This window comes from Chrysemys picta, chromosome 17 (genome assembly GCF_011386835.1).
Source record: "Chrysemys picta bellii isolate R12L10 chromosome 17, ASM1138683v2, whole genome shotgun sequence".
Taxonomy (NCBI): Eukaryota; Metazoa; Chordata; order Testudines; family Emydidae; genus Chrysemys; species Chrysemys picta.
This window is the reverse complement of record NC_088807.1, coordinates 5787190-5800822: the sequence shown is the minus strand read 5'-3', so window position 1 is coordinate 5800822 and position 13633 is coordinate 5787190. Positions and strand designations below refer to the sequence as shown.

Below are 13633 nucleotides of genomic sequence, written 5' to 3'. Positions count from 1 at the left end.
GGTTGGGGCAAAACCTGGGGGGAGGAGAGGGGGTTGGGACAGAGGCTGGGGGGCAGGAGAGGGGCCTGGGGGGTAGGAGAGAGGGCTGGGACAGAGGCTGGGGGGCAGGAGAGGGGCCTGGGGCCTGGATTGGGGGGCAGGAGAGGGGGCTGGGGCAGAGGCTGAGGGGCAGGAGAGGGGACTAGGGCCTGGATTGGGGGGCAGGAGAGGGGGTTGGGGCAGAGTCTGGGGGGCAGGAGAGGGGGCTGGGGTGAGGACTGGGTGGCAGGAGATGGGGTTGGGCTGAGGGCCAGGAGAGGGAGCTGGAACTGTTGCATGAGGCAGGCATAGCTCTTCTCTTCCCCCCACAAGGAGCTAAGAGGGGTTTTGGGGTGTGAGGGCAGGAAGAATCCAGCTGCTCAGGGCAGTTCTGTTCCCCTCTTCTTCCTTGCAACACCAGGATGCAACACTAGGGTGCGGGTTGACTAACCCCGTGACCTGCAGGAAAAGCAGCTGTGGGGGGAGAATTGATGTGGGGCTTTGGGGGGATGTAATTAATTGCTGGGCTGGGGGAAGGGCAGATGTGGGGCTGGGGGGACAATGACACAGAACTCATTCATTGGAATTTGGGGCTGTGGGGAGAAGCTGGAAGCTCCCTGCCGTCAGGCAGCTGGCCCAGACTGGCATCACTCGCGGCCTTTCTGGGAGTTGGCCGCACCGAGGTGGGGAGGGGGTCCAGCGATGGACTGGCAGGCCGAAGCACCACAGTCTAGTCTTTGAAAAAAAATCTCTTGACTCCTGATCTTTGAAGTTGTAGGGCTGGTGGTAGCGTGAGTAAAGTAGGGGCCAAACCAAAACATCTGGGGAAAAAAGCAGTTTATGTTGCACTGAAACTGATCCCCCCCCCCCCACACACACACACATCTTTTGTCACTGAAACAAACAAAAAAACCCATTTTTGTTCAACCTGAAACTAATTTTTTCAGGTTTTCGTTTTGGGTGTTTCCCCCTCTACCTCCCCCCCTCTTATCTGTAAGTTAGCTAAAATTTCTAAACGAAATACTTTCCAAACAAAAAGGTTTCCATTTCATTTTTAAAAGCCATTTCATTTCAAACGGCCAAAACAAACCTTTATTATTCTCTCTGTATCCGTTTGTTTTTCATCAAGCCCCCATGTGCGTTCAAACTGTGCTCAACTTGGTCCAGCCTCAGCGCAGGTACCTGGACTAGATTCCTTCCGGCCTGCCATTTCTCCGATTCTCTGCCTTCGACAGTCTGTGTTTGTGTGAGTTTTTTTACCATTTCAGTGAGCTCACTACAACATAAAGATTTAAAGCTCCTGTGAAACTAGACATTTCTGAAAGCTCAGCCTGAACTATGGAGTCTCTGTGATACGGATCTATCTAAAAGAGGGAGGCGGGGAAAGAGATTGCAGATTCCTTCTTTTATTCATCTCTGTTGCTGTGGTTGTGGGAAAACACCCAGCTGTGGGAGCCGCGGCTTATCTGGTTTGCTTTTCGTGGGGAGGAAAATACATGCAGGGGTAAGTCCTGGCAGTGGGATATGGGGCACTTCAACCAATGCCCTGAACAGCCACAAGCGTTTGGGATGTCCAGACCAGCGGTTCTCAAACTGGGGGTCCCGACCCAAAAGAGGATCACGAGACTATTATAGGGGGGGGTCGCAAGAGAGGTGGCCTCTGGCTCTGAAGGCAGCGCAGAAGAAAGGGTAGCATGGTATGGAGAGGGGGTCATCACAGCCTGAAATATTTTCAAAGGGGGTTCCAGCAAAAAAAGTTTGAGAACCCCTGTCCTAGACCTCCTTTCTGGGGGTGTTACATTACAAGCCAGATGCGCAGGAGTTGAAAATGGGGTCAGATCCCCAGCGGGTGTAAACAAGCGTTGTTCCATCAAAATTGGATCATCTTTTCATTATGTGTTTGTACAGGGCCTAGCACAATGGGGGCCTCGACCCCCAATCTGGCACCCCTAGGGGCTAGCGCAGTACAAACAGCAACCACAACAGTTATCTTTAAACACCCTTTGGAAATGTCCCCTACTCCAGTGTATATTAGTTTTATTAAGTACATATTTATTTAGTAACGGGAGGCATTAAGAACTCAATCGCTGGAGGTTTTTCAGAACTGAAAAGAGCTGGCAGGAGGAAAGGAACAACGGCCGGAGCTCATCCAGGCCGGTGTAAATCCGGATTAACTCCACTGAAGCCACAGGGGCTACAAGCAGCGTGAGGATCGGATCAGGAGCCGGGCCCGAATCTCTGGTTCACCCCCACACCACGCACTTGCTCTCAAGCCCGTTCATTTACCCTGTGTACTCAGGGCCGGAGTTTTCAGTTGACGCCGCTTAAATGTTTTAGAGCTTATGAGGTTTAATGAGGCATCTCCTTGATAAAAGCGGCTAACAATGGCCTTGATCAGAGAGAGATTGGAAAATTGTTCACCAGCCGTGCACCCAGATAAGAGGGCTATGGGCGGCTTTGCCAGAGTAAACAGTTGGCTCTATCTTGAAAAAAAAGCGATTTGCTGATTTTTCCTTTCTGCGGCTCAACAGGGGATTCGTGCCATTCAGAGCCCTCCTTTCTGCCCGAGAAATAGGCACCGGTCTAATTGGTATTTTAAAACCAGTTTAGTGAACTGGTGCAAACTCTTATATCAGCTGTGGGGACAGAAGCTCTAACCATCTGGATACCTTAGGCTCTCGCCTGGTTCTCCAGGGTATCTTAGCACCTTACAATCTGTGGTGTGTTTCTCCTCACCGATACGCTTGTGAGGTAGGGTCCTGCTATTATCCCCCTTGTGCAGATGGGGAAACTGAGGCACAGAGGGGCTAAGTGACTCACCCAGGAAATCTGCGGCATGGCAGGGAACTGACCCATGCTAGCACCCCACACCCCATCCTCCTGCTCTGGTGAGGCCAGTTTAGCTCAAGTTGGGAGGTTGCATCGGGTGAGCTAAACGGGTGGCTTCACCTGGCAAAAAGGTGTGTGCTTCTGGTGACATCATAGTGGCTAACGTGGCGTACCTTCCTAATGTGTAAGCATGAGTCAGCAAGTCCAGAAAAACCCCGTTCCCCTCGTTACCCTGCCCTGCTAACCCGTGTATAAATGGTCACAGTTCAGGGCGACTGCACCTGTACTCCCCCTCCAGCAAGCGCACACCCCACTCTAGACCCCCAGCTTCCCAACTGTCACCTCTCCTGGGCGGAGACCCGTGTTTCTCTCCCTCTTCACCGGGGTCTTTCCCAGCTGCACAGCGCCCTGCCTAACCTGTGAGTTCCCCAGGCCCGCCTGCTTAATGCTGCCTGCTTTACTGGTCTGCTCAGAGCGTAACCAGTGCAACTGCCCCAGTGATGCTACGGCCCCGCCTTTTCTAAGCAAGCACATTGATTCCTAAGGTAAAAGCGTTACATATTAAAACCCATCAATGGACCTACACACACGCTAATAGGCTTACCAGAGATTTCCCTCCACCCCTCCTGCCCTGATACCACCAATGGCTCTGGCCGGTGATCATGGCTTCCACTCCAAATAAGTCCCTTCATCAGTTACTCCTTTCCACTGTTTGGCTTTGAACTATCCTCACATCACAGGGGATCAGCAGACAAAAGATGTCCCACCCCACCCCGGGTGATGCTTCATGGGCTGAGTCCTTAGATAGGGATTTGCAATCCCCTCCTGCCACCAATTTCCCCTTCACAGGTATTGTCCCAGAAGAGCATTCCTCTCTTCTGCATCGTCACTTGAAGCTCACAATGCTTCCCAGAGACTGCGCGAATCCCATGTTCCTCCAAGACATTCCATTCACCGTACACATTTGCATTTTTAATCTAACGAACCCCTAAAATACGTTACTCGGTAAGAACGTAACATAAGACCAAAGACCATCAGACCAAAAGTCCATCTAGCCCAGCATCCTGTCTTCCAACAGTGGCCAATACCAGGTGCCTCAGAGGGAATGAACAGAACAGGTCACCATCAAGTGATTCCTCCCCTGCCGCCCAATCCTAGCTTCTGGTAAACAGAAGTAGGGACACCATCTCTGTCCATCTTGACTAACAGCCATTGATGGACCTATCTTCCATGAACTTATCTAGTTCTTTTTTGAACCCTGTTATGGTCTTGGCCTTCACAACATCCTCTGGCAAAGAGTTCCACAGGTTGACTGTGCGTTTTGTGAAGTACTTCCTTCTGTTGATTTTAAATCTGCTGCCTATTAATTTAATTTGGTGACCCCTAGTTCTTGTGTTATGAGAAGGAGTAAATAACACTTCCTTATTTATTTTCTCCACATCAGTCATGATTTTATAGACCCCCCTTAACGTCATTCAATATGGTTTGTCCAGGAAGTTGCCCTAATGGTCCCAAACCCACAAAGTGCGGGGTCCACATTAGGAAATTACCTCATGTTAATTTCCTCAGCGGTAAGATCCCACACTTTTTCTCCTAGGGTGGACACACCCTTTGTGTGTAGACGCTCTCCATCGGTTTCAATCTGGTTTTCATCAGTTTTGCCTGGTAAGTGAAGTTGAGTCTACCCAGGGAAATTGTCCTGGTTTAATTTAAGGTGTGACCTAGCTAAACCAGAGCACAAGCCAACGCAGAGGGCCTTATTTCAGTACAAGGCCCGGTCTACACTAGTTTGACCAGCCAAATCTTCCTTCTCTTGCATCCGTCCACATTTGATTTTGAGTCTTGCAGATAAAAGTGGCCCTAGCATAGCTGGGAATCAAGCCCACCTTCCTGAGCCCTGGTTCAGTTGCATGCTCAGCCGCCCTCCCCCTGGAGGGGAGTTCTGCCCCCTCCCCAAATTGCAGCCAGATCTTCTCAGGGTCCAGCCCCTCATGGAGGACAGCGGCCCTGGGAGATGGAGAAGTGACAAAGGGGAGGAAGCGATGGTGGAAACCGTGGGGTGGTGGGGAGAATGCCCCATCGCCCCCGGTAACCCCCTGCCCCTAAAATCCATGGTTGGAGGGGGGCTGTAGCCACACTTCCTGTGTGTCACACCTTTATTCAGGGGGTCACCTGCCCCAAGGACTTTGCTCCCCCGTATGACCCTGATGAAGAGCATCTTTGAACCCTCTTGGATGCTGCATCAGTAGGAATCAAGGGGGAGGGGTAACGGCCTTGGCCCCCCCGGCCCCGCCCAGCAGCCTCTCTGTCTGTTTCCTTTCAGCGCCACCAACAAACATCCCCTCCCCCTTTGTCCACCCAGTTCCTTCTCCCGCTGGGGAAAGCACCTGCCTTGATAGGCCCGGCTGCTTATCAGATCCAATCCTTGCAAACACCTGGTGTGGGAGGCTGCGGAGGACCGAGCTGCGCCGGGCTCTGATGGGCCAGGGACGGCTGGCTGCTGGCGAGACGGGGCTTGGGGACATGCCGGCCACCAGCTGACCCCACGAGAGCCCTCTGGACCGATGCCCTGCGGGAGCAGAGATGGGCATGCAGCCTCCACAGGTGAGTCCTTCGCCTTTGCCACAGCGACTCGTGGCTGTAACATAGATCCATAGAGTTTGTGGCGAGACAGGGCCAGCAGATCACCCCGGTTGGTCTTCTGTGTATCCCAGGCTATTAAATTCACCCAGCTACCCCTGTACTCAGCCCAGTAACTTGGGTTAGGCAAAAACATCCCAGCAGGCAAAACCGTGGTGTATCACAGGCAAAGTGCGGGAGAGACCGGGGTTCTCCCCGATGTCCTTGCCCTGGGAGGGGACTGATGAGGAGAGATCTGCCCAGATGCCCCATGCTGCAGAGGAAATCAGAACAAACTTCCCGCTCCTTGGCTGTGATCAACAACCCGCTTGTCACTTTCCTGTCCTGCTCCGGAAACAGCCCCTCGCCTCTCCAAAGCACTCCGGCCGCAGAGCCAGATTCTGAGTCCCATTCCCGCGGGCTCTGGTGGAGTTCCTCCTCTAAGTGACGAGAGGGGTGGGGGGAAGGAGCCAGGCCAAATTCACACAGCGGGGCAGGCACAGAACCCAGGCGTCCTGAGTCTCCAGCCAGTGCCTCACCCACTAGTGTGCCAACCCCTCTTTTAAAGGGATTTTATACCGAGCTAGAGCGATTCACGCTGCCATTAAAAAAAATCACCCAGGAGCCGAAGCATTTGTGGATGGCATTTCAGCTCTCTGAAAAGCCGGGGGCCTATTCTGATCTGTTGCAGGGGAGTAACAACAAGACTGCCACCTCAAATGACACACAAATATGAGTTGGGTCCTCAAAAGCCTGACGGCATCTTAAAAACCACGATATTATTTTAAAATGGATTTGGGGGCTTTGCACCACAAACACGGTGGCTGGACCCAGTCATTATTTTTACAATTGAAGCTGAGAGCCTCCGGCCGCCCCTGGATTCCAGCAGCCGGGGCTTTCAGAGAAACCCCGACTATCACAAGACTCGCGCTGACTTTGTCACAGCTGGCAACACAAAGTCAATGGAATCACTCCGGGTTTACACCAAGATTGGCAGCAGAATCTGGCTCTCTCTAGAGCTCTGCTTGTCCACTAGATGGCCTCCCACCTTGTGTCCTGGTTGACACCCCTCTCCGTGATCTAGCAGGCTTTGCACAGGTGAAAATGATCGTAGAAATGGCAAGACAGCAGAGGACTGGGCCCACTAGACACAATAAATATCGTTGCCCCTTTCTGTCCCGAGCGGCTAGCCAAAGTCCAGGGCCCTGGGGACGTTCCAGAGAGAAGTAGACACTGATGGAGTCTGGTATTTTCTTTGACGCACCCTTGTTCATTGTCCAGGAATGTACAAAGCCCTGTGGCTCTGAACACAGACGGCACCAAGACCAAAAGGAGCAGTCTCTTAGCTTACAGCCCCCCCCCCCGGCCGCCTCCCCCGAGCCTCTTTAGCCAACCCCAGGCCCAGAGTTCTCTCTGTGTCTTTTTCCAGGGCCACGCGGCGCTTACGGTCTCCTGCTTGGCTTTCTTGCCTCTCCCTCTCCGTCCTTGTCTGCTCTCCGTTTCTCTGCGATCTTGCTTCACCCACCCTCACCGGGTCACAATGCCTGGTTGAACCCTCTGCCCACATGGGGCTAGTTTTTATGAGGCTTTGTTTTGGGCGTGGGCCCCTTGACTGTCTCTGACATAGAGGATTCATTCAGGCATCGGTTTGCATTTAACCCATGGTGAGGTCTCACCCGGCTCATAGCAGTAATAACTCCCAGTTCTTATCCTCGCTGGATCTCAGCGTGCTTAACAAATGGGGAAACTGAGGCACAGAGCGGGGGAAGACCAAAGTCACCTGTCAGGCCAGCAGCAGAGCCAGAAATAAAAGTCACGTCTCCTGAGCCCCAGTCCAGTGCTCTATCCGCTAGGCCTAGGTAACTTCATCACAGAGGTGAAAGAAAAACGGGGAAAGCATATAGCAATGTTGAAATTTACCTGACTGGGAGGGACACCTGCTTCCTTAGGCTCCATGCTGGCCCTGTGCTGTTGATAACTAGAGGGGTGGAAATTGCGGGAGCTGCCAGTCCCCTTCACTGGGCCTAAATCCACCCTCAAATGTAAAAGGCACGTCTGCTTCTGCCCCATACAATCCCAGCCTCCTTGGGCCACATGTGGCCCTGGGAAATGTTCAGAACAGAACCCCAGAGGTCTTGGATTCCAAGGGGGTGGTGGTGGTGGTGGTGGTGGTGGTGGGGGGGGGGTTAGGTGTCTTATCTGCAAGGATCTGGGCCTGGGTTCTAGACTCTAAAGCCAGCAGGGCCCTTCATGATCACCCACCCTCGTCTCCTGCATATCCCAGGCCAGAAACACCACTCTGCCCAGACCTGGTGGCTGAGCCAGGGCCAGAGCTGTCCCTTGGGTATGGCAAATCGGGGCGACCGCTCCAGGCCCCGCGCTTTGGGGGGACCCCAGGCTGGTGCGATTGGCCAGTGCCCGAGACCCCGGGCGTGTGGGGCAGCAGCCGGGACACTGGGCGTGGGGCAGCAGCCAAGACCCCCGGTGCGTGGGGCCGGCAGCCAACACTCCGGGCATGGGGCTGGCAGCTGGGAGCTTCGGGCGGGGCACCCCCCGCACCCTGTGCCTATGGCGGGGCTGATTTGCCCCGGGCCCCGCCTAGGGACGGCCCTGGCCAGAGCAGAGCTTAGAGGGAACACTCTGAGGTCTGGTCTGCACACAAATGTTCTGTTCCTGCTTGCTTGCTGCGTGCTTAAAGCAAGTATCCGCCTGCTTAAAGATTAGGTCTGTTTGGGGGACTGGGGCTGTGCCAAGCGGCCTGCTAGGCTAGGCTGAGAGCTGCCGACCGAGGCTGTAGCCTGCCTCCCTAACGCTTGGCACGGGGCTGTGACATACGAGGTAGAATCCAGACTAGGGAGTAGCTGGGTCACTCCTGTCCTCTAACTTGGGTGCCCTTTAAAGCCCCTGTCCTCTAAGCCCCTTGGGTGCTTCGTTGCTGTATCCTCCAGCCTGGATTGCTCACAAAGAACCTCCCAGCTATGTGCGCTTTTGCTGGGTGACCCCAACACACTCCCAGCCTTAGATTTCCCCGCAGAAATATCTGTCCTGTACTGCCCAGCCCTCCCCTGGACAATGCAAATTATACAAAGTCTGTTGTTGCTTTAATAGAAATAATACGCACGCAACTTGCCACCCCAAATGAAGTTGCCCAGATACTTTCGTTCAAACACACGGGATTAGATCAAACAGTGAAATGAGTTTATTAACTACAGAGAGAGAGGTTTGAAGTGAGAACCAGTAATGAGCCAGAAATGGTTACAAGAAAAGTAAAGATAAAATGCAACCAATGCTTAATTTAACAAACTCTGCTAAATTCAAAGGAAAGATTTCTCACCACATGCTTTCAATAGTTTTACTGACTAAACTTCTTAGGTCAGGACCCCTTCTCCCCAGAATCCAAAGAATGCTTCTTATTGCTTCAGATGCCATGAACGCGAAGGGCAGAGAGAGGGGGGTAGGGGGTGTCTTGGGGTGTCAGTCACTCTCAAAAAACCTTTCCAGCGGAGATTCAGGAGAGACAGCGTCTATTAGGAAGGATGTTCCCTGCTGCTTTTTCCTCACTTGTTTAAGCACCCTTTGCTTCCCTTCCTGCTTGATGACTTTGTTTACTGCTTAAATGCAAACTAAGCAGAGCCCATATTCCTTTGATCAGGAAAAAGGGGTAAACACAGACGATATAAAAATTACTCAAGATAGTTAAGTTCAAAAGCAGACCACAAAGAGTTACAAAAGGACCTCACAAAACTGGGTGACTGGGCAACAAAATGGCAGATGCATCGCTCAATTCAAGGTGTCTTTCAGGGCAGCCCTGGGGATCTCTGGCTTCCTTAGGATCTCTGGCCCTTTGGAGTTCAAAATATTCCTGTGGCTTTGTTTGATTTCCTTCCTTCAGCTTCCAAGCTCACAGATGGAGCTTCCTGGCACATAGCATTTCTCAGGTGCCGGAAAGGGCCATTAACCAATCATTTGTATTGCAGTAATCTTTGATGGCCCATCTGCTTTCGATAGTCCCTCTGGAAAGGAAGGCGGGGGGTGGGGTGGGGGACGATTCCTGTGGCTGGGTTCACAAGTTCAGAGCGAACCTTTTCAAAGTGATAAAGCAAAACGGGCATTCCACGTGGGATTAATGCCTTACGCTCCGACCCCTGTCTGCCTTGCACACCAGGAATCTGCCCCCCCCCCCACCACTTGCCCTGTGCTTTCACCTGGGTCCAACCTCTCCCTGGGTCAGAGATTCCAAGGCCAGGAGAGGCCATTGTGACCATCTAGGCTGACCCGCTGGATGACCCAGGCCGTAGGGTGGCGCTAGATTCATTCCCGGTTGAGCCCGAGCAGATCTTATTGAAAAACAGCCCGTCTTGATTGAGAAAACTGCCAGGGACGGAGAATCCACCCCAGCCCTCGGTGAGCTGCTCCCCTCCCTGCTATTGGAATTAGTGGCCGTATGAGCTATGACGCTGGGCATATGGAAATACCTAGCGTGCGCGGGCACGCGGCCCCTCGATAGCCACTGAACGCTGGGAGGATTCCTCCCGTGTCCCTCTGATTCCAACAGAACAGGGCCAGGTCCCAGTGTCTTAGCCCTCAGGAGCAGGGGAACTGGGCATTCTCGGGGTCTCTCCCCCAGATCACAGGGGCCCACCAGATCCTCCGGTCTGACCTGCAGATCACAGGCCACTGACCCCCTCCCAGCTGCCCCCTCACCAAACAGATGAGCAGACCGTAGTTCAACCCCCTGGAGCGGGTTGGCCGTACGCTGAGCTCTGGTTTCCCTCCGTGCAGCGGTGCCGACGGAGCGTGGAGATGCGGGAGCGCTGACAGCCCAGCGAGGCGCCTGGATTAACATGGCCAGCATCCCACCTGCCACGAACGCCTTCCCCAACTCGTCCTTCCCGCCCATCCCCTCCACACCCTGCCCGGGGGCGTCGAACGGGAGCTCACCCAGCCTGGACGTGCCCTACTTCCTGACGGAGACCGCCACGGCGGTGCTGTCCGTCGCGGGCAACCTCTTCATCTGCACGGTCATCCTGCGCGACAGGAAACTGCGCGCCGTGGTGACCAACTACTTCCTGGTCTCGCTGGCGGCGGCCGACGTCCTGGTGGGGGCCGTGGCCATCCCCTGCGCCCAGATGGCGGACGCGGGGCTGCCGCGGGGCCACCCGACTCTGTGCTTGCTAATGCTTTGCACACTGCTGATCTTCACGCAGGCCTCGGTCCTCGGCCTGTTGGCCATCGCGGTGGAGCGGTATATCTCCATCCTCAAGCCCTTCCAGTATCCGTCCCTCATGAGCCCCCAGAACTCGCTCCTGGTCATCCTGGGCAGCTGGGTGCTGGCCACCTTCACTGGGGCGCTACCCCTCATGGGCTGGCATAAACCCTTCCCGCCCGACGGCCAGTGCAGCTTCAATGCCTTCATCGAGGACACCTACGAGGTCTATTTCAACTTCGTGGCCTGCATGCTGGTGCCGCTGGCCGCCATGCTGGTCCTCTACGGCCGCATCTTCCTGGAGGCCAAGCGGCAGATCCGCAAGGTGGCCGAGCGGGAGGTGGACGTGAGCCGGCACGCCCGGCGCCGCCGCGTCCTGCACCAGGAGCTGAGGCTGGCCACCTCGCTCTTTATCGTCCTCTTCTGCTTCGCCCTCTGCTGGCTACCCCTCCACGTCATCAACACCCTCCGGCTCGTCTGCCCCGGCTGCCCCGTCCCCAGCCCGTTGGTGCTGGCGACCATCGTCCTGTCCCACGCCAACTCCGCCATCAACCCCGTGGTGTACGTCTTCCGCATGCGCTCCTTCCGCCAGGCCTTCACGGCCGCCTTCTCCTGCGCCTGGCACCCCCTGCCCGCCTCCGCCCCGGGCAAGTTCTCCGCCTCCGGTCTCATGCCGTCCAATAGGCTAGAGCTGGCCAGCCGCAACAGCCCTCTGCCAGGGAAGTGACGTGGGTTGATGGCCCACGGAATTGCCCCCCCCCCCGGGACCCTCTTTTATACCTAGAGGGTCTAGTAAGACTGTCACCGCTCCCTAGGGGGAGTATGACACCCAGCCTTGCGGCCCACCCCGGGCTAGGGACAGGGCAGATGGAAGAAGAACCCAGGAGTCCTGGCTCCCAGCCCCCTCCCTTTAACCCACTAGACCAGCGGTTCTCAAACTGTGGGTTGCGACCCTCTTTGAATGGGGTCGCCAGGGCTGGCTTAGACTTGCTGGGGCCCGGAGCCGAAGCCGAAGCTCGAGGGCTTCAGCCCTGGGCTGCAGGGTTCAGGTCGCAGGCCCCCTGCCTGGGGCTAAAGCCCTTGAGCTTCAACTTTGGCCCCCCTTCCCAGAGCGGTGGGGCTTGGGCTTTGGCCCCCCCAACCCGGAGCAGTGGGGCTCGGGCAGGCTCAGGCTTCGGTCCCCCCATCCTGGGGTCGTGAAGTAATTTTTGTTGTCAGAAGGGGGTCACGGTGCAGTGAAGTTTGAGAACCCCCGCACTAGACCATGGGTGGCGGGTATAAGAGGCCTGAGGGGTGGGGGCTAAGCTTCCCCCAAAGAGGACGCGGTGCGCCTCCCTCTGGAGGCACGCCAGCCCGCCCCCTATGGAGTGCCGCCGCTGAAAAGGCTCCCATGCTCCACTCTGAGGCCCCGCCCCCACTGGGCCTCTTCTCCCCTGGGCCCCGCCCACACTGCTCCTCTTCCCCCTGAGGTTCCGCCCTCACTCCGTCTCTTCCCCATGGCCCCGCCCACGCTGCTCCTCTTCCCGCCCCCACTCCGCCTCTTCCCCCATGGCCCCGCCCATGCTGCTCCTCTTCCCGCCCCCGCTCCGCCTCTTCCCCCCGAGGTCCCGCCCTCACTCTGTCTCTTCCCCTAAGGACCCCCAGGGCCATGCCTCTTTGCCCCATCCCCCGAGGGTGGAGGGTCCTCAGGGGAGGGGGCCAAGCGGGAGCAGAACTTGCAGTGGAGCCTCAGGGGGAGGAGGCCAAGCCGGGCTGAGCCTCGGAGCAGAGCTGGGTCATGGTCCAGTCGCCAGTGCCCCCCCACCCCACTTTTAGGGAGTATCCCATGCTTATGCCCCGCCTCCCCAATGTGGGAGTCACATGCCAATCATGCACTAGACCCCACACCCCATACAGAGCCAGGGCTAGAACCCAGGAGTCCTGGCTCCCAGCCCCCTGCTCTAACCACTAGATCCCACTCCCCTCCCAGAGCCAGGGATAGAACCCAGGAGTCCTGGCTCCCATCCCCCCCTGCTCTAACCACTAGATCCCACTCCCCTCCCAGAGCCAGGGATAGAACCCAGGAGTCCTGGCTCCCATCCCCCCTGCTCTAACCACTAGATACCACTCCCCTCCCAGAGCCAGGGATAGAACCCAGGAGTCCTGGCTCCCATCCCCCCTGCTCTAACCACTAGATCCCACTCCCCTCCCAGAGCCAGGGATAGAACCCAGGAGTCCTGGCTCCCATCCCCCCCTGCTCTAACCACTAGATCCCACTCCCCTCCCAGAGCCAGGGATAGAACCCAGGAGTCCTGGCTCCCATCCCCCCTGCTCTAACCACTAGATACCACTCCCCTCCCAGAGCCAGGGATAGAACCCAGGAGTCCTGGCTCCCATCCTCCCTGCTCTAACCACTAGATCCCACTCTCCTCCCAGTGCCAGTGGTAGAACCCAGGAGTCCTGGCTCCTAGCCCCCCCTGCTCTAACCACTGAGCCACTCCAGGAGAGAGCCACATATGTTTTGAAAAGTCCACATCCAGTAGCAACACGCCCCGCTCCCCCCCCCCCGGTTTCTTCTTTCAGTCTGGGTTTGGACAGGGTTGGTTTGACGGCCATTCCCTGAGGCGGGGGCCACCCCCACCCCACGCCCTCGGGCCAGCGCAGGAGAACCCAAGAGGGAACTGGCCCAGCCTGTGACCTCAGCCCCAGGCAGGAGAAGAGCAGCGAGGGAAGCAGCAGCAACAGGCCCGCTGGGTTTGCCGGGTGATGCAGGCGAGGTCAAGGAGCCAGGGGTGGGATTTCTCCTCTCAGGGCTCCGGCTAGTTGCGGCTAGATCAGTTCAGACTTTCAGCTCTCCTTTCAATCAGCCCTGCGGGACCCTCGGCCCAGGCCGGTTCGGGCAGCGTCACCAGCCGTTCCTGGATCATCTCATTAAAGGCATCTCCCTGCTGAATTCAATGCTGTGCCATCCTTCAGGAGGGG

General features: G+C 56.1%; 1 protein-coding gene across 1 annotated transcript; it reads left to right on the top strand.

Moving 5' to 3' along the window:
* The first annotated feature begins 5185 nt into the window (after nt 1-5185).
* Nucleotides 5186-12096, top strand: LOC101950165 (adenosine receptor A1-like). Its single transcript, XM_005283773.4, has 2 exons — nt 5186-5451; nt 10249-12096. The coding sequence occupies exons 1-2, from the start codon at nt 5412-5414 to the stop codon at nt 11397-11399; spliced, it is 1191 nt and encodes a 396-aa protein (XP_005283830.2). The 5' UTR covers nt 5186-5411; the 3' UTR covers nt 11400-12096.
* The last annotated feature ends 1537 nt before the right edge of the window (nt 12097-13633 follow it).